This window comes from Phacochoerus africanus, chromosome 1, assembly GCF_016906955.1.
Source record: "Phacochoerus africanus isolate WHEZ1 chromosome 1, ROS_Pafr_v1, whole genome shotgun sequence".
Taxonomy (NCBI): domain Eukaryota; kingdom Metazoa; phylum Chordata; class Mammalia; order Artiodactyla; family Suidae; genus Phacochoerus; species Phacochoerus africanus.
In genome coordinates, this window is record NC_062544.1 from 207,456,300 (window position 1) to 207,480,396 (window position 24,097).

Here is a 24,097-nt window from a genome sequence, read left to right on the forward strand (position 1 = left end):
TGGCTGCATTCATAACACACTGAATCAAGATGGGAGCTCCCAGTTTTTCTTACTCTTGATGTTTATACTGGTTATTGAGTTTCTTATTTACCTAAATATTTAATTTTTTAAACTTTTTAATTGTGGTATAAAAAGCACAGAACATAAAATTTATTTACCAGGATAACCATTTTTAAGTGCATAGTTCAATAGTGGTAGGTATATTCACATTGTTGTGTGATGACTCTCCTGAACTTTCTCATCTTGCAAAACTGAAACTCTGCAGCCATTAAACAAGACAATATCTCCTCCTCTCAGCCTTTGGTTACCCTGCATGTGTGTTTTTAAATCTTCTAATAAATATATGTATTTTACAAGAGACCATAAATTATTCTGGAACAAGGTGATTTCATGCAGATATATAGATAGATGGATTGTATGTAAATGAAGCCTACAAGTTTATAGTCATAGAATCACTGACTCTCAGAGTTGGACACAATCTTAACATAATATACTCAGCCCTGTCTTCTGCAGCCCCCATCTAAGTCTTGACAGACACACCTCTCTACAGCACTGCCCATGTTTCATGTTCCTACAAACATGCACAAGTATAAGGATAAATTCTGTTTAAAGCATCTCCCATTATAAAAGGCCACATTATGTATGGTGCTTTGATAACTATATATGCTGGATAAAAGACAGAAGAAAACTTGGTTTGGATCTTGGTTCCTCTGCCTGATAAAAGGAGGAGAAAGTTTCCACAGAGTAGCTTCAGCCTCTGTGCATTTCAAATTCTGCTGCTTCTCTACTGGTCATGCATTTGCCGTGGCAGTTGTTGTTGGGAATGTCCATATTGTGGGGTGACCTCCAGCTGGGGTCCTCAGTGACATCATGTTTAGTGCCATGGGCAGGAGAAGTGATCTTGGAAGCCATTCCTACACCAGAATGAGTAGTAATAACTTAACTCTACACAACCCTAACTGCAGACCACAGTAATGCATTCCCCCACACCCAAACTAAAAGTAATTTTCTATTCAACTTGCTCTTGACTGGATCCTAAGAATCCCATGGCCTCTCCATCACCACTACATTGTGAGATGAATGGTGATGAAAGGAAAATTGGAGTAGAAAGAGATGGTCATATTATAAGATTTTAGTTCAAATACCTCACATTTGTATATTTTACAGAAAATAATGATCATGTGTATATATTACTAAGATAGTTCCTAGGACCTTAGAAAGAACTATCAAGGCAAGTAAGAGGTTTTGACATTGAAACACTATGAGGTTCACAGAAAATCTGTTCCTGAGAGGAGAGCTGGGAAAAACCCTTTAAAGGGCTTTAAAAACTGAGCAATTCCTGAAATGATGCTCTGAAATGCATACAATATCACAGCATCACAGATGTTTCTGCTAAAATTAGATAGCTCAATCTAATTGTGAGGCAACAGAGTCAAACCTAAACTAAGGTACATTCTATAGAATAACTGGTCTGCATGCTTCAAAAATATTTTTCATGCCATAGAGAACAGACTTGTGGTTTCCAAGGGGGAGGGAATGGTAGATGGTTGGATTGGGAGTTTGGGACTAGCAGATACAAATTATTATATATAGAATGGATAAGCAACAAGGTCTTATGTTATCGCCCAGGGAACGATATCCTGTGATAAACCATAATGGAAAAGAATATGAAAAAGAATACATGTATGTATATACTTGCTGTAAACCAGAAACTTACACAGCATTGTAAATCAACTATACTTCAATGAAAAAAGAAATCTGTCATGAAACATGACAGGAACTGTTCCTAATTAAAAAAAAAAAAAAGAGGCTAAATAAACAGAACGACTAAATGCAATGCAGGATCCAGTATTTTCTCTTGGTATAAAAAATATCGTTGAGACAACTGGCAAAATCTGATTAAGGTATGTAGAGAAGATAATATTTTCTCAATGTTAATTTCTTCATTTCTTTATCGAACTGTGATCATATTAAGATATTTTCTCATTTTTGGAAATACACACCAAGATATTTAGAGTCAAGGTGCACGGTATCTACAACGGACAAATGGTTCAGGAAACAAAAAATATGGGAAGTCCCAAATAAGGACTTCCTGTGTCTCCTTATTTATCTCTCACTCACTCATGTGGGCATTGGGCAAAGGAGGGGTGGGAGTGAGGAGCAGCCCACACACAGCTGTTCAAGGATGTCTGGAAAAGAAGCCCACCCACACTGCTCTAGGACACTGGGTGTGACTTGGAGGGTGTCGGGTTTGTCTGTTAGGGACACTGCCAACCGCCTCCCTCCCCATTCTGCCTGTGTGTTTTCTTACATGCCTTCTGAGTAGAAAAGTGTCCCTTTGCTCAGACACTTCCCCAGAGCATCTTCTTTCTTTTCAGCAGACTCTGAGACATTCACTTTATACATTTTGTCTATTTGTTGCATTCTAGGGACTTGTAAGGAGGTGGAGGTAAAAATCAGTAGAAGCACATGGCTAAGTTTGCTTTCTCACTGATATATAAAAACATTTGACCCTAATCCAGCATACTTAAATTCTAGGACCAGCTTTACTCTTACTAGAGATCCTACTTTAGCAAATCTTAGATTCATAGAGCACAAAGTTGGAAGGGTTAGTAAGATCTCCTCCCCATCCCCCACAAAACAGAAACTGGTTTCCACTTCTATAAAACAGAGATTGTAGATTGAACAGAAGTTATATATAGAAAAGTGTCTTAAAACTGAAAATCACCAGACTCCTCAGTCCCTTCAACTATGTGATACTTGATGAATTTTTTCCAGTACCTCTCTTGCAAGAAGGTTTTCTCCCAGTCCCCTTATTATAAAAGAGGGGCAGGTCAGGATGCCTTGGAAAGAACAGGACTTGAGGTCCAGTTACTCTGACAAAAAAGTCAGCTTCTCCTATCACAGAGCTACAGACAGCCAGAGCTCCAAGGAATGTGCGAGATCATCCAATTTAAATCCCTCCTGGTGGCATCTGTTGTTTTCTATTGCCCTGAACCTATTGCCCTTTCCTTGCTTAATAGAACTTCTGTTTTCTTTTGGAAACTCTCTTTGCCCCAGTCTTGGTGGAACTATTAATTAACATGTTCAGATTTCTCCTGGCCAAACACGGCATCTTCCTTCTGAGGTTTTGAATCTCAAGGTGAATGACACAAGTTAAAACATAGAAACAAAAACACCTGTTGGGTCTGATTTATGCCTACAGTGGCAGTAAGAAATGACTCTTTCGGCTATTTAGATCCCTGAAGCTCTTCTGGTTCCAGCCCCTTCCCAAATCTTGTTTTTCAACTTTCTCTTCCAGTCTGTGAATTACTTTTAATGTATTTTCACATTTTTAGTTTTATTTAGCTGAGTTAGTCTCTATTGCTAATAACAAAGTAATCCTAACTGGAGTTACCATCATGGCTCAGTGGAAGTGAATCCAACTAGGAACCATGAGGTTGTGGGTTCGATCCCTGACCATGCTCAGTGAGTTAAGGATCCAGCGTTGCCGTGAGCTGCGGTGTAGGCTACAGACACGGCTTGGATCTGGCGTTGCTGTGGCTGTGGTGTAGGCCAATGGCTACAGCTCCAGTTAGACCCCTGGCCTGGGAACCTCCATATGCCACAGGTGTGGGCCTACAAAGATGAAAAACTAACTAACTAACAAAATAAATAAATAAAAATAAAAACAAAGTAATTCTAACTGGAATATCTTTCCTCTCAAGAATGTAAAGCCCAAAGAGAGTAGGCTACTTGCCTCAATCAGAGAGGAAGTTAGGACCAGAGCCCAGATTAAACCCAGGTTAGTCAATTTCTTGATACCACATCTGCTGTCTCTTCTAGAGCTATAGCAACCTTGGAAGGAACAAGCTATTCCACATCACTAAGGGATTCAATGAGATGAGTTATTACTGAGATCTCAAAGTCTATTGGACTTCTGCTTCTGGTCGTAATTGAGGATTTGAGACCAGAATTTATTCTTAATAAAGAATAAAGAGGAGCAATCTACACATTCAACAGACATTAAAAAAAGAACCAGTTACTAGCATACATAACAACATGGATATATCTCAAAAATAATTCATCGAATGAAAGAACATACTAGACACAGAACAATACACATTATGTGTGTCCATTTATGTGGCATATTAGCATTGTGATGCCAGCATGGTAGCCACTCGACACATGTGGCTATTTAAATACAAGTTGATTAATATTAAATAAAAATTAAATTGTAGTCTCTCAGTTGCATTAACCATATGTGACCAGCGGCTACAATGATAGTGCAAATACAGTAAAACCACAGGAAGTTTTACTGGCTACTGCTATTCTAAAAAACATATATCTGGAGTCCCCACTGGGGTGCAGTGGGTTAATGATCTGGTTTGTCTCTGTGGAGTTGCCCTTCTATTCCCAACCTGGCAGAGTGAATTAAGGATTCCACGTTGCTGCACCTGTAGCATAGGCAACAGATGTGGCTTGGATTTGGCCCCTAGTACAGAAAATTCCATATGCTGCAGATGTGACTAAAAAAAGGAAAAATAAATAAATAAATAAATAAAAAACATGCATCTGATACACAGTGATAGAAAAACAGGAGAGTGATAGATGGGCCAGTGGTGAGGAAGGACTAAGGGCAAAGGGGAGCTTCTGGCATAATGGAAATGAGGAGATTTTGAGGAGTCATTGAATATTCTATGTCTTGGTTGTGGTGGAGGCTACGTGGTATATAATATGCCAAAATTCCTCAAAACTGAACAGTAGAGTTAGTGAATTTCATTGTATGCAAATTGTACCTCAATAAAGTTGATTCTGAAAAGTCAGGTGTTTTATGGAAGAACTTTCTTAACCGCTTCTAATTATTAGATGCATCTTGCAAAAATATATGCATGTTACTTGTTCACTGAACCATATTGTGCTAGTCCCTAGAGATACAGAGATGAATCAGATAGTAAAGCAGCCCTCAAGCTGTTCACAGTCCAGCCCAGGAGATGGGTCTTATGCAAAAGTAGCTCAAATTCAGGAAGAAAGTAGCAGGTACCCTTACACAAGTATATAATGTGCCCTTACACAAAATATAACGATTTAAGATAGAGGTAGAGCATCTTCCTTGTAGCTGGTGGGACGAAAAAAAATTTCTGCTCTCTGAAGTATCTGTGAGATGCAGATATACGCACATGGGGTTTTAAAACATTTTGGATGAAGGACAAAATATGATCTAAGGCGGGGGAGCAATCAGAAAAGTATATGGATAAAGGAGAGCAGTTAGGAAATAATTCACATGGATATAAATTAGAAGGTAGGCGTTTTGAATATCTGAGTTTGGCGAAGTGCAATTCTTGGCTGCTAGGGAAGGAAAAAAAAATGAAGTTTTTTTTTATCTTACATTATCTTACATTATGTACAGAGTTCCAGACCCTAAAAGCTACTGTTTCCCCAAGCTCTTTATTTTTCTCCTCCTCTTCCTACAAATCAAAAACCTTCACCAACAAGAGCATTTAAAGACATAGGCCATGGCCAGAAAGGCAATTGCCTTTTCCCAGGCTAATGTGTATGTAAGACTTAAGGTGTTGGAAAAGCATCTAACTTGCACAGCAAAGAAATAATTTATGCATTTGTATAGTAGCCTGGGCCCCCTGGGCGAAGAGGGATGTAATATAAATGTAAATGGAAATTATGGTAATTATGGTATAATTGTCACTTATTTTCCAAGGTTCTGGATGGTTGTGTGATATCGGTGTGCTGTTGAAACCCAGAGAATTTGTCTTTTGTTCTTGGTCAGCATAGCTCTCTGCATTTATTTCAACAATGCAATAGGAACCAGTATGTTTCATAATTATTTATATACATTGTTATCATTTAATATCTGTCCCTCTTTGCTAACTAAATGTAGGTTTTTTTTTAAAAAAAAAATAACAATATTGCTGTCAGGACATCCATTTTAAATGATCCTTTTTATAAATCAGCCTATAAAACTTTTGAAATTAAAAACATGCTAGGAACACTTGCAAATTCACCTATTATTTGGGAACCTAGAGCCTCTGCTGGTGATTTTAAATATTTAGAGGAGCTCTGCTTATTTCCTAGAAGTAAGTAAATAGCAGGCCTGAAAAGAGCACTAGGTTATGCCACTCAAATTGTGATGCAAAATCTTAGCAGCACCTGGGAGCTTTAAGATATGCAGAGTCTCAGGCCTCACCCCAGACCTACTGAACTGGAATCTGCATTAATAAGATTTCCAGGTGAGTCACAGGTGCATTGACATTTGAGAAGTACCACAGTAGAGATCATTGGGACATCTGTCATTGTATAAATGGGGAAAAGCGAGGTACTATGTGATGGACCATCTTGGCCATGCTCAAAGGAAACTGAATATTTTCAATTTCAGAGTTTTATATTATTCCGGTCATCTGTATTTGCCAATAGCAGGGAATAAAGCCAAACACTTTAACTCCAATTAACAAATCTAAATTAATTAGTAAAATGATCTTCCCTCAAGTTTCCCATTTTTTAGAACAAGCTGCTTGAGTTGGCTGGGGCTCAGGCCGGCATATTTGTGAATTTCACAATTCACAGATGTTTGACGCTCTTGGGCTAAGTAAGGAAGAGAATGTCAAGTTTTAAATAGCTTCTCCCTTCTATCCTGGCTGAAGCAACAAATAAAATATTTTTATGAAACACATTTTGAATCAAAATTTCTCAAAAGAAAATGTCGAATTTCTCTGGACAGGACTTTAGATTATCTCACAACCCTGACAACTTCTGATGTCACCAGTTTTGACCTGTGATCGGGGGTGAATGGAGGATGAGAACTTGCTGTGTTAGTGACCCTTGGGCACAATAACTGTTTTTTTTGTGTGTGTGTTTGTGTGTTTTTTTTTTCTTCTGTTAGAGTCTATTTTAATTTAGCTTCTGAATCATATTTCTTTCAACTTCCAGGTCCACAAAATCAGTATAAGTTTACAGCCTGGATTCAGAAAGGAAGTGAATTATTCTATATGTAGACTTTTTTGATGTTTTATTAATTTTTGCTTTTTTAACCAATGAACAGTCTCACTCCAAAGTAACTCGAGCCAAAGCAAAACCAAAACCAGCAAAAACAGTAAGACATACATAAGAGAGTAAGAGAGACTGAGATGAAAGCACTCAAATGTTTCCAGTAACAGGGAATTTGAAATAAATTTTTAAGCCACCAAATAGTCTAAAAGAGTATATTATTTTCTATTTTAGTATTACTTTAAGAGAATTATGTGTAGGTATGTTTGAAATAGGATACTTTAAAAACTCAATAAATTTTTTTTTTAATTTAGAGAAAGTAAAACTTCTAAGGGGATGTGAATGGGTAGCTCTTTTAGTTGAGACGAAGAGTGAGTTCTAGGTTAAATATAATCAAGGAATTTCCCTGTCTTTGCTATTTGAGATTGTGACCACAACAGGCGGTTGGCTGAAAGGGAGAATGAAGGGGGAAAAGGGAGGGGTGGAGGTGGACATAAAAAAATAAAACAAAAAACCCAAACAACTTCTTAAGCAGCTCTGTGAAATATTTAGTTTCAGAGCAGTTAAAGAAAAGTCCTCAGATCAAATCAGTATGCAAACACAAGGGAATATTAATTAGCTGGAACGGAGTGGACACTCATCTGCTCTGTTCTGTTATGAAAGCCCAGGCTGCTGAAATTAAACTCTGATGCCATTCATGCCAGCATCCAATCACCAGAGAGACCAGAAGCTCAGAGATGACTCCAAGTTGCCAACAAGTGTGGCCACTATACGTCAAGGACTCTAAAACCGTGGTTGAGGGGGAAGAACAACTTTAGAGAGGATGCCCAGCTGGTAAGATTTGACTGTTTCTGATGTTTTAGTCACTTGATGAATCTCATTGGCTCAAATCAAGAAATGCTCCGCCTCTTTGCAAATGTGTGTGAAGTGGGGGAAGTGTCTACCCTTCTATGTCTGATAGTATTTGACCCTATTGCTTTTAGCCTCCTGGCTTTATATCTGTATATACACAGGTATATGCATATATGTTACAAAATTGTTCTCCATTTGTTGATATTAAAGAGAGTTGAAGGAAATGAATTTTGAAACTTCACGGTGTGCCACCCTACAGTACTGCCCCGACCCTTACATCCAGCGGTGAGTTTAAATGTGACGTAACTTCTATCAGAACTTAATTGGAGTGCCTTGTGTATGATGAGTGTTTCTGCCGTGTACGAAGAGCAGTCCTCCCTGTTTATGAGCACGATGATATTATTTGGGATCTTCTGTGGACTTAAAGCGGTCTGTGGCATCTTTTCTGGTTTTCTTTTTTAGTTGCTATCTGGATTTACATAGGGACAGAGTTTGAAGACAATCTTCCCATGGTTTCTTAAAAAAAATTGTCACACCATTTTAAGATGTTTAAAATCTGTTATTTGCCTGGCTCAGGACTCACCCGCCCAAGAAGAAGACATTTCATTGGACAAGGATTTAATAATCTGTGGAAGATCCTCAAGTCAAAACAAACACAGAGTGATTTTGATTTGTATGTTGCAAAATAGATAAATAGCCATTGTTATACCAAACAGATTGTAGCTTGTCATTTTGGCTCTATGGCATATTTTCTTCTGGATTTGTTTCATAACAAACATCATCTTTTGACAAATCTTTCTTTTAAAACTTATGATTCTACTGAATTTGACTTCAGTTTATAGGAAGGAACATTTGCCTTGCCCTAAGAGGGAATATTAGTGAGCATGCATGATGTGTGTGTGTGTGTGTGTGTGTGTGTGTGTGTGTGTTTCAAATCAGAGTTTGCTATTTTTAAACTGGTAAATGAAATCTGAACAGTGTTTTTCCAGTCATAAAGCTATGGGAGACATTCAAGTTGCATATAGCAGTGTGATGTTGTTAATTTAACAACAGGAGACCTGACGTCGGAATGTCATACTTTATTTTCTAAGATTAAGGAGGGAGGTCCTCTGAGTGTTGAAAACGGTGTGGTTGCAAAGGGGTTAACCTATCATTCACCACTGGTGTCTCTTAGAGTCTCACACCAGCAGTGCAGTGGGCTCTCTGGCCAGGACTCACTGTCCCATTGCCCAGGCAATTAAGGAAGATGTGTGATCTGTTTTCATTAATATGATTTGTCACCATGTAAACATTCATGTGGACTATGCAGTGTTAGCTTCTTTTCCTGGGAGGTTTCTAGGGGACTGTGTGAGAAAGAGGAGGAAAAGTAAGGGAGAAATGTAAAGGGAGTCGTGGAGAGAGTAAGAAAAGAGAGGGAGAAAAAGGAAGGAAAGGGAGAGAGGAAGCAAGTTTGTGGTCTTCCAGATTGAAATGGGAAATCTGAATGGTGATTTAATTCCGGCCTTGCTCTGTGACAGGAAGAACAACATTAGCCAAAAGGAATGGCTCTGGAATTCATGTTCATAGATAACTTGAAAATTAGATTTCGTTGAAGTTGGGAAATAGGTGGATAAAGAGCACAACACGAAAGAGTGTCTGGTTTTCAAAAGTGTTTTCCAGCCTCAAAATTTTCTATTCTAATAAAATCTTTGAAGTGATATTTCTAATAGAGTAATTCTGATGAAACATTAGCTGCATGAAGCTTCCCTTGAGGGCATCTTTTTTAAAGTAGGTACTTGGATCTACCTCGGCTCTAGAAAAAACTTTCTTCTATTGACTAGCAACCCACATGTCAATCATGTACACCTCTGTCCAGAAGTATTTCTAGTGATTGATGTGGGAAGCCTGTAAACATAAATACTTGAGGAAATTGCCTTTCATAGTGTCCCAACAACCTGCTAATTCATAGAGCAAATATTATCTTAGTTTTTGACAGATTATGAAATCTAAAATAATAGCAGTGCTCTTAAAATGGTTTAAAAATTTTGAATCCTTGACCTTTAATCATAGTGAGTGTCACTTTGGGGGAAATGAGGAGAGTGTGTTGGGGGCTGTGAGATTGTGGTGTGGGGTGGTCAGGAAATTTTTTTTTTTTTTGCCAAATTGTACAAAGTACAAGATTACATACTTTCCATGTGCAATAAAAACTCAACTGACCAATACATTAAAGAAAAATATTTGTTGCTAAGCATTAACTCTGTGCAAGGCACTGGGAATACAAAATTGAAGAAGATACGGCTGTACTGTTCATCTAACTCTGTAGTACTTACATATTTAATAACATGTATTTTCCTCACATAATTTAACAATTTTGTCAGATATTTCAAGGACTGATTTATTGCTATTTTTCTGTCTATTCTACTTAGTGAATAAATGAATCAACAAATAAATGAAATATCACTATAAGAAATCTATGATACTGTATATTGTCAAAGTAAAAATCAGTCTTCTCTTTGATGTCTAAGGAGTGAATGGGTTTGAGCTGGTTTTTCTAAGCAGACAACCCTTGCAGTTCTCAGTTTACAAAATCTATTTTAAGTAAGACCAAATTTAATCATTCCATAATCATAGTCATCTACATAGTTAAATTTGTCTTTTTCCTGACCTTGTCTTTAGAAAGAAGTTATGAAAGAGAATTTTCAAAAACGGAAAGAACAGGATTTCTTGTTATTTTTAACTCCAAACTACCTTAATGCATGAATCTCCTTTTATCACGGAATGGAATAAATGAGAGATGCTATTGTCATTTATTACTGAATGTTAATATCATTCCCCAAAAGCCAATTTTAATATACATTTCAAAGTATGATGGTAATCATTCTCCCAGTTAAAAATTGAAATTTCACCCTCTTTTTTTCTTTGCACCTGAACATATTGACATATTATGTACTTGGTTGTGCTCTAATGTGAGTGTTAATTTACTTAAGTCTCTGCAAACATTTTTCTGAAAATAAAAAGAATATTTAAACTATAGAGCTTAGCTATCCCCTTTGATGATATATGGCAGTTACAGAAGAAGAGAAGGTGGACAAATCACAAGTTTTGTCATTTTATTGCTAATTTAATTGTAATAAAAATAGATAAATTATGCAAAATAACTAAGAACAAAAGGGTAGACACCATTTCCTTATCAACTAAAACCATCTACAATGAGTTCTGTTTATTTTTACTAGTAAATACTCAAAATGAATCTAAAAGTTAGCATTTTAGAAGTTAAAGTTTTGTTAATTTATTGTTTGGGTAACAATTTGGGCCTTCTTGCATCCTTTAGTTTTTAGAATTGCCACCTAGTTTGTAACATAGATTTCTTTAGCCAAGTGTTTCTACAAGGCAGATTAAATTCTTCCAAATACAGTTTTGAAAACAAACCACTTGAAATGATAAAAAGGAATCAAGACTAAATTTTGAAATCTTATGATAGCCTAATGATAAATTTTGAAACCTTATGTTAGCCTTATGATAGGACTAAAAAAAAAAAGAGAAAGAAAAGCATATTACAATTTGAACCACATGTAAAATAATTTTGATGTTTTTTTCAGTCACCCTCTACTCAGAAGATGTTTAAAATGTTAAGGTACTGTATGAATGAGTAAGAAGTATTGCCTGTGTAAATTACATATTGATTGTGAATTTTATGCTCTATGAACTTAAAGGTCAACTCTATTAACTGTGTTTTCTAAATATATCCTGAATAGGACAGGGGAGGGGCGTGGTGATTACAGGGAACTTACAGTGAAGGATCATTTTATTTGTCAAATACAATCACGTAAAGGAAGATGTGGGTCTGTGCTGAGCATCCTCTGCTTGCTTCTCCACATCCCCCCTTCATCCTTCTTGTTTTGAACCCCAGGAAGCTGACTTCCAAAGATCTCATTGACTGATCCTTTCTCCTCTGATTTTCTCTTGGGTTCAACCAGTGGGCACCTCTAGCAGGAGATCAAAGGGTGGGAGGAGAGTGAATTGGGGGTATATGTGTCCCTGGTCCTCTCTCTGTTAGCTTTTCTACTAAAGGCTGCAGGTCCTATAGAGGCTCTTACCCACCAGTACAATTAACTACTCTCTTCTCTCCCGTTTCTTCAAGCTTAAGGGTGGTAACCCTTTCTAGCCACTACTAACTCCAAAAATCCATACCATATCTCTTTTCCCTTTGTTAGACAGTCCCTTTATTCAGCTCTCTTCAGCTACTCTATTTCCAAGTGCTCTTTTTCTTCCCAGGATCATACCCAGGATCAAAATTTAAAATGTGCCCATAGTGTTGTTTATGTGGCATATGAAGACTGAAAATTGACGTAATAATATAATTCCTGATGTAAGATAAATGAGGTACCCATCCAATGAGCAAACCATTTTTTAATAAGGCTGGTGCATTAATTTTAGCCAGCTCTGTAATCACTAAATTCCTCTGTCTGTCTGAAAGGAATGAACTGACATGCTACAGTCTGTGTAGGTGGTTTATATCCATACTTGAAGTGAAACAAGGCAGAGGGCAGGAAGAATCTGTTCATAAAGAAATAGAATGGTATAGTTTCTCAACAGGGACAAATGTAGCCATCAGCTATAGTCAAGAAAATACTGCCTCCAACCTTTAAAATTTTTGCAAGAATACATTTCAAATGACCTTTATGACCTACTGTAGTTAGCCAAAATTATGATGTGTTATAATTCTGTATGCTGCTCCTGAGCTATGAATGCATTTAAATGGCAGGGAAGTAGGGACGTGTGTTAACTGAAGGTACCTAGGACTTAAAAGGTCTGAATAACGGTCTTAAGGCCACCACTAGGTGATTATGTGACCTTAACGAACTTAGGCTGTCCAAATCAAAGTTTTTTTGTAAAATAAGTAAGGATAACAACTTTTGATCTACTGTTCACAACTAAGACAGTGAGAATGAAATATTAACCCAACAAAACTCTGAAAAGCATCCCCTCAATGTAGTAGCTGAGTTCTACTATTGTGTGTACGCCACATCGGTGGATTGGAGATTCCATCCCAGCAACAATTGCGTCCTGGTGCAGGCATACCTTAAGTCCCATTTTGCTCTCCATCATTTTAAAAGTAATAACAAAGATCATTATGAGTCTTGACATCTTGATTTGTCTCTCTCAATTCTTATGCTTTAGAATTGAGAAATCTAAAACCTAGAAAGGTTAAGATATTTGTCCAAAATCAAACTCAAAAAATAGTAACAAAACTAAATCTAGAATTCAAGTATTTTCCTTGTTCAAGGCTGATTCTACCACAGACCATAACAGTTTGTTAGATCTGTAGAGAACTTTACAATTAACAAAGTGTTATCAAACACATTACATAGTTGACCGCCTGGGGCAGTAGGGGTAGACAGAATAATGACCTCCAGAGAAAGCCAGGTCTAATACTCCAAACTTGTGAATCTGTTATCTTATGAAACAAAGGGAAGTTAGGTTGCAGATGAAATTAAGGTTGCAAATCAGCTGACCTTAAAATAGGTAGATTATTGGGAGTTCCCTGGTGGCTCAGTGGGTTAAGGATGTGGCATTGTCACTGCCATGGCTCAGGTCAATGTTGAGGTGCCTGTAAGCTCCCTGGCCTGGGAACTTCCTCATGCAGCAGTTACAGACCAAAAATAAATAAATAAATAAAAATAAAAAATTACCTTGGATTATCTATGTGAGCCTAATCTAATCACAAGAGTCCTTAAAAGTGGGAGTGAGAGGTATAAAAAGTGTCCAAGTGATGTGATGTGAGAAAAGATTCAACAGATTTTGAAAATAGAAAGGGATCAGGGAGCCAGGGAAATCTGGAGGTCCCTAAAAGCTGGAAAAGGCCAGGAAACAGATTTTCCTTTAGAGCCTCTGGAATGAACACGGTCCGGCCAGCACCTTGATTTCAGCCCAATGAAATCTGTATCACGCTTCCAATCTATGGAACTGTGAGATAATATATCTGTGAGATAATAAATCTGGGTTGATTAAAGCCACAAGTTTGTGGTAACTTGTTACAGCAGCCATAGGAAATTAACTCACTATGTGAGAGATTTTTACCCTCAAGTTGTAGATACGAAACTGAATTTTTTTTTGGTTTGGATTTGTTTGCTTAAAGTATTCCATGAGCTTATTTATTTTTTTGATGCTGATAGGTGAAAAAAAAAAAAAAAAACAGAAGGAATGAGTACGATATAATCCTAGACTTCAGGGAATTCAAGGAAGAGATGTATGTATAGAAATACTACAGTGCAGTGCAAGGAAGAAGAGCAGACCCTGGACACACAGGCGGGGGACTGCAATGCAAAGCCCATACCTTGGAGGCAGCAAGGGGGAAGGGTGACTTTGGCTCATAGCATCTCTTAAGGTTCCTCAAAATGCTTTATACAGAAATATATTTGACTCTTAGGAAGTAACTGAAACTGTGACACCCCAATTCAGATTCAGCAAAACACAGTAATATACATACTCACTTCTGATGTTGTCAGGAATTCAGAGAGATGTCACACCAACACTCTGAGACTATGACTTGATAAATCTAGGTGAAACCTCAGAATTGCATAGTTAACAAAAACAAACAATTAACATTCATATAATAGAGTTCCAATTGTGACTTAGTGGGTTAAGGACCTGACATTGTCTCTCTAAGGATGTGGATTCGATCCCTGGCCTTACTCATTGAGTTAAAGATCTGGCATTGTTGAAGGCTGTAGTGTAGGTCACAGATGCGGCTCTGATCTGGTATTGCTGTGGGTGTGGTGTAGACTGACAGCTGCAGCTCTGAGCTGCAACCCCTAGCCTGGGAACTTACACATGCCACAGATGTAGCTGTAAAAAGGAAAAAAGGGGGGGGGGATAAAATTAATGTAATTTTCAGACCCCTCTGAGGATAAACAATTCTAGGCTTTCTGGTGCTATAAGTTCCCAGTTAATTTTAGGTTTACGATTACATCGGTACCTCTCTCTGAGAAATTGAGGGGAAGGAAGGCAAAAGCAACATTTTTATCAAGCACCCCAGGTGAATTGTTTCTTTGCACACCCAGTTTTGAGGACCATTATGTAGTGTGAGGCGAACTTGGATCCAGTGTCCCAGTCGAAGCTCATAAGAAGGTACCCGTGGTATGAAGGACAGAGACACATGCCTTTCCAAAGAGAGACTTCATGTTCTCACTTTACTTAAAAGCCAAATGGATTGTGAGATTAAAGTGGCAATTTTCAATCTGTTTCAAGTCAAGAGAGCCAAGTTTTTGATTAGCTGTTTTGCAGCTCAAATTTGTCCTGACAGGGTTTCTATCTCCTTTAAAGAACTCACCAAGGAATAGTCCTCAAGCAACAAGTGATGGATGGATAAAGCACTATAATTATGATCAAAGTCCAAAGACTCCAGTCTATGTAATTATGTACTTCCCAACCTCTGAAAGTCACTTTGTTCCATTTAAAATAGGATGAAAAATGGACATGGGGTGATGTGTACTTTTTGATTAGTCAAGGTTTGGGAAATGACAGTTATTAACATTTCTGTTTTACCTTAAGCCATAATATTTGGGGAATAATTTAGGTGGAGAGAATTGTCACTCCATTCTTATTGTTTGCCTTCCATCCTCCACTTATATCTGACTCTCTTTTTATTATCAATTAGACTCTTTGAAGTTCAAAATGAAATCATTAAGCTTAGAAGAAGAAATGTAAGCGCTCAAAATCTCTTTGACACTTTCAAATCTCTCATACCCTTTTCTTGTGTTTCAAATGAGCAAACTTAATTTGTCAAGTTGAACGGTAAACACTCATTCTCACTTTCCATTAACTCAGGCAGCTCTCTCATAATGGAAGATAATACCATCATCATAATAATGTTAAGAATGATAAAGCATTCTGAGTCAAGAAGTACAAAGTTGGAAGCTGGCGTGAAAATTTAATCAGCCTCATGGTTACCTAGAGCAGATTTTTTTTATGTAAGTTTTTTTTTTTTTTAAGAGATGGTGGTGTAAATTGAAATAAATAATAGGATACACACAAATTCATCCTAGGGGTAAGGCTGCAATAAAGACTTTTGCTTCTAAAGTTAAATATGTTCTATCTGGGAAGTTCCCATTGTGGCTCAGCAGGTTACGAACCTGACTATTATCCATGAGGATATGGGTTTGATCCCTGGCCTCACTCAGTGGGTTAAAGGATCTGGCATTGCAGTGAGCTGTGGTATAGGTCACAGACAACATGGAGCCCAAGCTGCTGTGGCTGTGGCGTAGTCTGGCAGCTGCAGCTCAGATTTGACCCCTAGCCTGGGAATTTGCATATGCCACAGGTGTGGCTCTAAAAAGCAAAAAAAAAAAAAAAGAAGAAGAAGTTATATCTGAAGATTGTTGATTCTATTTTTGCATTTAATTTATCCCTCAATCATATCTTGCCATTTTATCAAGGTGGTTAATTTTTAGAACTTCCTTTAAAATACTTAGCTTTAAATAGTTTATTTGCAATTCAGCGTTAGCTTTTCTTTTCCCTTTTTTCTGACTCAATGAACTTCCATTTTTGTGTTTGAACTTGGTAACGTCATTTGCTTTATCTTTTGGCCACACCCAGGATCAAACTCACACCACAGTAGTGACCTGAGCCGTGACAGTAGCTTTAACTTTCTGGGCTACTAGGGAGTTTAAGAGTTTTTTGTTTGCTTGATGAGTTGGTTGCTGTTGTTCTTTTTTACTTCTTAATAATTATATTTATTGAAGATTTTCATGAGAAAAACCACTTTCTTCCAATTTTTTCTTTGCAACTTTCTCTAAGTAAAACGTGACAATAAGATATATATTTTCAATTTACTTTTTCTTTGTAGCACTTTTATCTCAAGCAGTGAATGAAGAATTTTCTACTTAACAGGATTTTCTAACTAAATTATAAAGCAATCAAAGCATCTAGTCCAAATGAATTTTTTCAAACATCTAAATTGATACCATCTAATACAATAAATCTTTGCACCTGCATAAGCTATTTTTTGGTATTCTGTAGAGGTTGATGTGGCTCTAATTAATATTTCAGATTTAGTGAAAAGATCTCAGTAGCTGACTTATCTTCATTTTAGCACTGGTGGGATATAGGCCACCCTAAATTTTGCATTTGTATTGACAAACTTTATAAAATCTTATGCTGAATCATGTTTTCACTGAGCAAAAAAACTTTGCCTGTGAAAGCACTACTTGCCCGTCTGACAGACATTTGAGGACCCACCTTATCTTCCTACATAAAATGTATATGCAATTTTACCTCCAAATCTTGAATTTTTTCCCTTTCTACTTTCCTCCTTCCTTTTTTCTTTCTTTTATATAAGCTCTATGTACCTTTCTTTCTTGGGAAGACAAAATATACCTAAAAAGGCTAAAAATATCATAAAGTACTTTAAAAAAAAACAGTTCAAGATTTGCTCTGCAAAAGTGAATTTGGGGCATTTTGTAAGTGAGAGAAATTATGACAACCACATAAAAACACAAATAACACTGACAAAATATGTAGCTTTTGGATTTTTTATTTTAACATCTAGTTTATCTGAGTAGCTAAAAAAATTTTAAAGGAGTTTTATAAATTAGCAATTATTTGAATAAATTGATAAATACAATTGGCATAACAAGGAAGAATAGAAAAAGGGAAATGATAAAGTCTTAAATAGTCCAAACTTACTGTAAACTACAAACTTATTCAATAATGTACAGTAAATATTTACTAAATGGATATACAATAAGAAATTTTAAAATTCCAAGTTTTTAAGTGCTCATTTTTACTATAGCAAATCTTTTAGGATCATCTGAATTAAGTCTGAGATAAAGGAAGACCTTTGAAGCTCAGGTAGAAACATAAATATCAGCACATTTTAGGTATTCTCAGATGAAACATTCAGATAAAAGTACTTGTAACTTGATATTAATGAATCAAAAGCTTTTAGACAAATGACATGTTCTCAACAATAATGGAAGCCAACAATAAAATAAACAATAAATAAAAACAACTAATAAAACAGTTGTTTTCCATGTCATCTTCTAGGTCCATATTGTTTTTACAGTAGTTGTAATATAAAATAATTTCAGGAGTTCCTGTTGTGGCTCAGTGGGTTATGAACCCAACTAGTATCCATGAGGATGTGGGTTAGATCCCTGGCCTCACTCAGTGGGTTGAGGATCTGGCATTGCTGTGAGCTGTGGTGTATGTCACGGATACGGCTTGGACCCCGAATTGCTATGGTAGCTCCAATTTGACCCCTAGCCTGAGAACTTGCTTATGCCACAGGTGCAGCCCTAAGAAGCAAAAGGAAAAAAAAAAGAAAAAGAAAATAATTTCAATGTTTTATTATATAAATTACTTAAATTGTATATTATATAAATTACTTAAATTACTTGTCCTTTCCATTTATCATGTATTTTGCATTTATCGTATGTAACTGCATAAGAATCTCATCAGATCAATGCGACTTAATACATTTATTTCTCTTATTGAATATTTAAGCTAGCTATTATAGATTAAAAAATATTGTATAGACACCTCCTTTGCTTTATTCTCTTGGGATCATTCCATGAAACAAATATTTAGGGAATGCAACCTAATACGTGTTCAATCTCTACAAATTGCCATGTAATTTACTTACATCTTTACATTTTAGGCTTTTTTAGCTAAGTAACATGCCTAGTTTATAGATGAGAAAATGATGCTGAGAGAGATAACTAACTTAACCAAGATGATATAACTGGTATATGGAAGGAACTCTTTATGTTTTCATTTTGACCTCAGTCACAATTTGAACCCAGGATTATCTGATATAAAGACTTTGCTGCTTCCCTCACAACATACTGTGATCTAAGAAGTTAAGAAGGTTGACAAGTTAAAGTGTATATATTTTTTTAAGTTTTCTGGAAAACATTACTCTTTAAAAGGATGTGTCAATGAATTTTGCCAAAGAGTTCCAGCTTTAGATATTATTTAAAAGATTTGCTAATTTATGGTAAAACCACTATGGAAAACACTATGGAGTTTCCTCGAAAAACTAAATATAGAGCCACCATATGATCCAACAATCCCACTCCTAGGCATATATTCAGACAAAACTTTCACTGAAAAAGATACATGCACCCCTATTTTCATTCCAAAACTATTCACAATAGCCAAGACATAAAAACAACCTAAATTTCCATCAACAGAACAGATAAATGAATTAAGATGTGGTACATATACACAATGGAATACTTCTCAGCCATTAAAAATGAAATAATGCCATTTGCAGCAACATGGATGCAACTAGAGATTCTCATACCAAGTGAAGTAAGTCAGAAAGAGAAAGACAAATACCATATGATATCACTTATATGTGGAGTCTAAAATATGCCACAATTGAACCTCTCTATAGAATAGAACAGACTTACAGACATGGAGGACAGACTTGTGGTTGCCAAGGGGGCTGGGGGAGGCAGTGGGATGGACTAGGAGTTTGGGGTAGTAGATGAAAACTATTACATTTAAAATGGATAGTAGTGAGGTCCTATTGTATAGCACAGGGAACTGTGTCCAATCTCCTGGGGTAGAATATGATGGGGGATTATATGGAAAAAAGAATGTGTATATATATGTATGTATGCTTGGGTCACTTTGCTACACAACAGAAATTGTCACAACATTGTAAATCAACTATACTTTAAAAAGTAAAAAAATATATTTTGCTAATTTAACATATGTAAAATTACATAGTTTTAATAACACTTTTTTATTATTATTAACTAGGGCAACTATAGAAACCCCAATTACTAATTTTCTGGGATTTCAACTTCTGATCCTATATTTTTAGAAAATGAGGATGAGGCATAAACTGTAAATATCTAGTATTTATTGAATTATTATGTGCCAGAATGATTCTAAGCACTTTACATATCTAATTTTACACATTTAATTCTTAAATCCCCATAAAGAGTATTTGCTGGTATTATCTATTGGTAACCAAGAGACAGCACTATAATGGTTGAGACTAGGTTTTGTGACTCAGGTGCCTTAGTTCAAATTCTCTCTCCACCAATTGTTAAATCTCCTAACTTAATCTCTGTATGTCTTTTCTCATGTACAAATGAGCATGATGATATGACCTACCTGACTGGGTGGCTTTGAGAATTAAATGAGTTAATTGTATAAATGATTTACAGACACTGACTGGTGCATGGTAAGTGCCATATAGCTGATAGGTCTCATTATCGTTATTCTATAGAAGAAGTTGTGGCACAGAGAAGCTGTGAAAACTGCCCAGGTTGTAATAGCTCAATACTGGTGGAAATGAGTAGGATCTTGATTTCTACAACATTATTTTTATGGTCATACCTTAATTAATCCTCAGCAGATTCTATGCAGCCATCATTTTTAATAAGTTTATTTTTTTTCTTTTTATGCTTAGAGACCCTAGAAACAAATTATTTAACATTTTAGAAAAATAGTTTGAATCCAAAGAGGAGAAAGATTACTAAGGATTATTTTTACCATCAAATTAAACCTGGAAAACATTTGAGAACAATTTATTATATCTCAGGATATAAATTTTTTCAGCCATATTAACTAGGACTTTACACAGGATTCAATTTTGAAAGTTTGGAATTGCACTATTTGAAAACTCAGGACCTCTTCAAAAACTTTCCTTTAATTGTTTTGTTTGTTTGTTTGTCTTAAATCACTGCTTTTGTTCCCTCATGGCTGTTAATAACTCACAAATCCCTTATTTCCTAATTTCTGTTAATGAAAATTGTTGATTTAAATATAATCCTCTTCCATAAACTCTCAACTCTAAATTAATTCTGACTTTTTCCTGTTTCCACTCTAACAATGTGATTTTTTTTCCAGAGTGGTATTTTGACTTCCCACCATTTTTGTTTTTATTTTGTTTTGTATTGTTTTATTGTTTTATTATTTTGGCTGTGACCATGGCATGCAAAAGTTCCCAGGCTAGAGCTCAAACCCAATCCACAGCAATGGCAATACTGAGTCCTTAACTGCTAGGCCACCAGGGAACTCCTGCCATCACCTTTAGAATAAATTTTCTCTCCATCTTTGATCTTCATCTTTGACATTTCTTTTTTTATACTCCTCTGCTAGCTAATCTTAAAAGCTGTTCTTTCTCTCAAAAATACCCATATTGCCCATTGTGGTTCAGGAGAAGAAAAACTTTCTATATATACCCCTTTTTATTCAAGGGCCAAGAAAAGGACCTAACATACTTGATGCTCAACACTGCTGTTTTCAGATCACCGTTTATCCACTATCACTCAGCAGTTTCATGTCTTCTGAAACCTCTTCTATCAGAGTGATTTACTGAACTTCATGACAATGCTCTGACTTTAGGAGCTTCTCTTCTGTAACTTGGCTCCATTGTCCTCTTTACTTATGCCAACTCTTTGAGAACTCCAATAGCCCCTTTGATGACCTTCATATAATGTAGTCTCACATATCCTTGGCCTCTTTAACTCAAGGAGCTCCCATTTCTACTCTGTTCTAGTTACTAACTCTGCAGCCATATGCTGGCCTTCCTCATTACCTCAAGTTATTCCAATCCCAAATCATGCCACCTCACATTTCCATTTCTGGTCAAAATCTATTATCCCTTCACCTCTTACACACCCTCAGCTTATAGTGAACCTGTTCCGTCTGTACACTCTTAAAATCTCCCCTACAAAACCCAATCCTTTCTTCAAGGTATGTCTTAATTTCTGTTTATTTCATAATGTCTTTTGTGCATATTTTTTTGGTTTTGCTTTTTAGGGCATGCCCATGGCAAATGGAAGTTCCTGGGCTAGGGTCAAAATTGGAGCTATGGCCATTGGCCTATGCCATAGGCACAGCAATGCCAGATGGAAGCCACGTCTGCAGCCTACATCACAGCTCATGGCAACACTGGATTCTTTAATCCACTGAGCAGGGCCAGGGATCAAACCTGCATCCTCATGGATACTAGTCGAGTTTACTACCCCTGAATCACAATGGAACTTCCTTTTGTACATATTTATTTACAAGCATCTGCCCACCTACTAGACCTTCTCTACTCAAAGTGAAGTGCATAGGATAATACAGAATCTGGGGGCCTACATCAGTCCTATTAAATGAGAAATTGCGTTTTAACGAAAACTCAAGGGAATTCGTGAACACTAAATTTGAGAAGCATTGCTCTAGCCTAGTAGCTCTCCAGGGATAATTCTGAGAACATAGCAGTACCCTATAATGTGATAGAAATGCAGATTCTCAGGCACACGAGCCCTATTCAATCAAAAAACCTGGCATTGTGGTCCAGAAATCTACATTTTAACACACTCTTTAGAGGCTTCTCTGATGCACATTTAACTTTGAAACCTACTTTTCCAGCTTTCCAGGGGAGGGGCTGTCTTACTTATTTTGATATTCCTTGAGTGTATATAGTAGGTACCTCACAAATCCATAATAAATGAAGGAGTGAATGCATGTGTGAATAAAGCTTTTGCTTTCCTTTGCAAATAATGTGTTTATTTCTTTTCTGATATGCCATGTAACTATATCTCTCTAAAGGCATTTATATTACTTACTTAAATAACTAAGCTTTAATTATTTCTGAATATATATCATGTCTAGCATTGAGTCCTGCACATAGTAGGTATTCAACAATTGTTTAATTCAGTTAGAAAGTTTTTGCTGTGTATTTTAATGTTTTGGTTCTCTTGCCCTCACTCCTTATTCACCTTTCCCTTACTTGATCCATTGTTTCACATCAAGTAAAGGACCAAACAGGAGATATTAGGCAGGCAGAAACATGACATTGGAATTCATACGCATAAAACAGCAGAGATAAATCTTAGGGGAAAAAGTTTTAAAAAGAGAGAAAAGCAAATGAATCAGGTTTGAGACTAGAGGTGGTGGCTGGCTACACCCACAATCCCCTGACAAAACAGCTTTGGTTGTCATTGTCAAGCCATGTGAGAATGTGTATGGTACCAACACTACTGGAAACCAGAGGCAGCTTGGGTTTGAAATATGCTTCTCTAGTCATGGGGAATGTCGTGATTTTCGTTTCCCAAAGAATTCTGTTCAGATTCAACCAATGAGAACTCTGCAATGAAGTTGTCAGGCTGGAAAACTAATGCTACTCTTGGCAGCAACGGCCCATGAATCTTTTTCCTTGAACAGGGACAGACTATAAATAATAGCGTTTGTCTCGCACTTTGTCACTTCCAAGAACTCCAGAGGTCCTAACAAATGACACCGATGTTCTATGCCAACTTGCGGGTGGATAGTTTTTAATACCCAAGGAGGAGGGTCACTGTAACCAGATAGCAACCCGAGTGCTGATGTGGTTCTTCAGATTAAGATTTTAGGCCAACAGTGACTATTCTGTCATTCTGGACTTTCTCTTAGTCATTTCCTACAAATTAGGTCTTTACCAGGGCATTACATATTTCTAGCATTGTAAATATCTGTGCGAAAACAATGACTGGTTCATATGTCTAACTTGTGTGATGAACCATTGACCATTAAATATGACCTGTCAGCTAATCCCAACGACCTCCCCCTTAGTGGGCCCAATTCATCAAGTCTTCCCCTTATGGCTTCTCTAGTCACACACCACAATCCAGGGCCCTGATGGAGAGGATCAGTTGATTGTGTTTGTCTAGAAAGCTATTTCAAACTCTACATGGTTGTTCTCAGGAAGCTTAGCATCCCTTTTGCCATTTTCCTAATTCTACAGGGTACAGTTGCTTCATCATTGTGGATGCAGCCCTCCTAGGAAAGTAAAAGCCAAATGGGACATTGTCAAAAAACAAAAACAACCCCCCCCAAAAAAAAACCTCTTTCCTCCCCCTCCTTGTTTTCAGTTTCCAAGAATAGAAAATGTAGCTGTAAAAACTACATTTTCAGTAGTTTCAGAACAAGTGGACTAAAAAAAAAATGCATGTTTTAGATATTTTATTTAATTTGTAATGGAAATACTGCTTCTTTTAAAGAAATTAGTAATTAAGAAACCCTATGTGATCAATTGCATTTCATGAGAAGCTTATAGATTTTGCTTGGAAAGGTTAATAACCACTGCAAATTTTCTACAGTAATATTTCTTCAAAGGTATATTATTATATCTGCTACTCCATTGGGAGTACATAGTTTCTATAATTTTAAGCAAAATATATAGGATCGACTTTTGAGCAAAAATAAAACATATAGAGGAGGAGAAGAAAAGTCTTTCAATGACAGTGTATGCTCAGGGGTCATGGCCCCTTATTTAATTGTAACCTGACCCCCCCTT

At 36.6% G+C, this 24,097-nt stretch overlaps 1 protein-coding gene across 6 annotated transcripts in view; it reads left to right on the top strand.

Moving 5' to 3' along the window:
• The first annotated feature begins 7,613 nt into the window (after positions 1-7,613).
• TP63 (tumor protein p63) overlaps positions 7,614-24,097 on the top strand; it is a 228,515-nt gene continuing 212,031 nt past the window's right edge. Inside the window, exons 1-2 of one of the 6 annotated variants that reach the window (XM_047788673.1) lie at positions 7,614-7,812; positions 8,041-8,115. In XM_047788673.1, coding sequence (XP_047644629.1) covers positions 8,054-8,115 — 62 coding nt within the window. In that variant the 5' untranslated portion in view covers positions 7,614-7,812; positions 8,041-8,053. Of the gene's footprint in view, positions 7,813-7,845; positions 8,116-24,097 lie in introns of those variants that run through there. The other 5 variants (XM_047788691.1, XM_047788719.1, XM_047788683.1 and 2 more) reach the window with 5 other exon arrangements.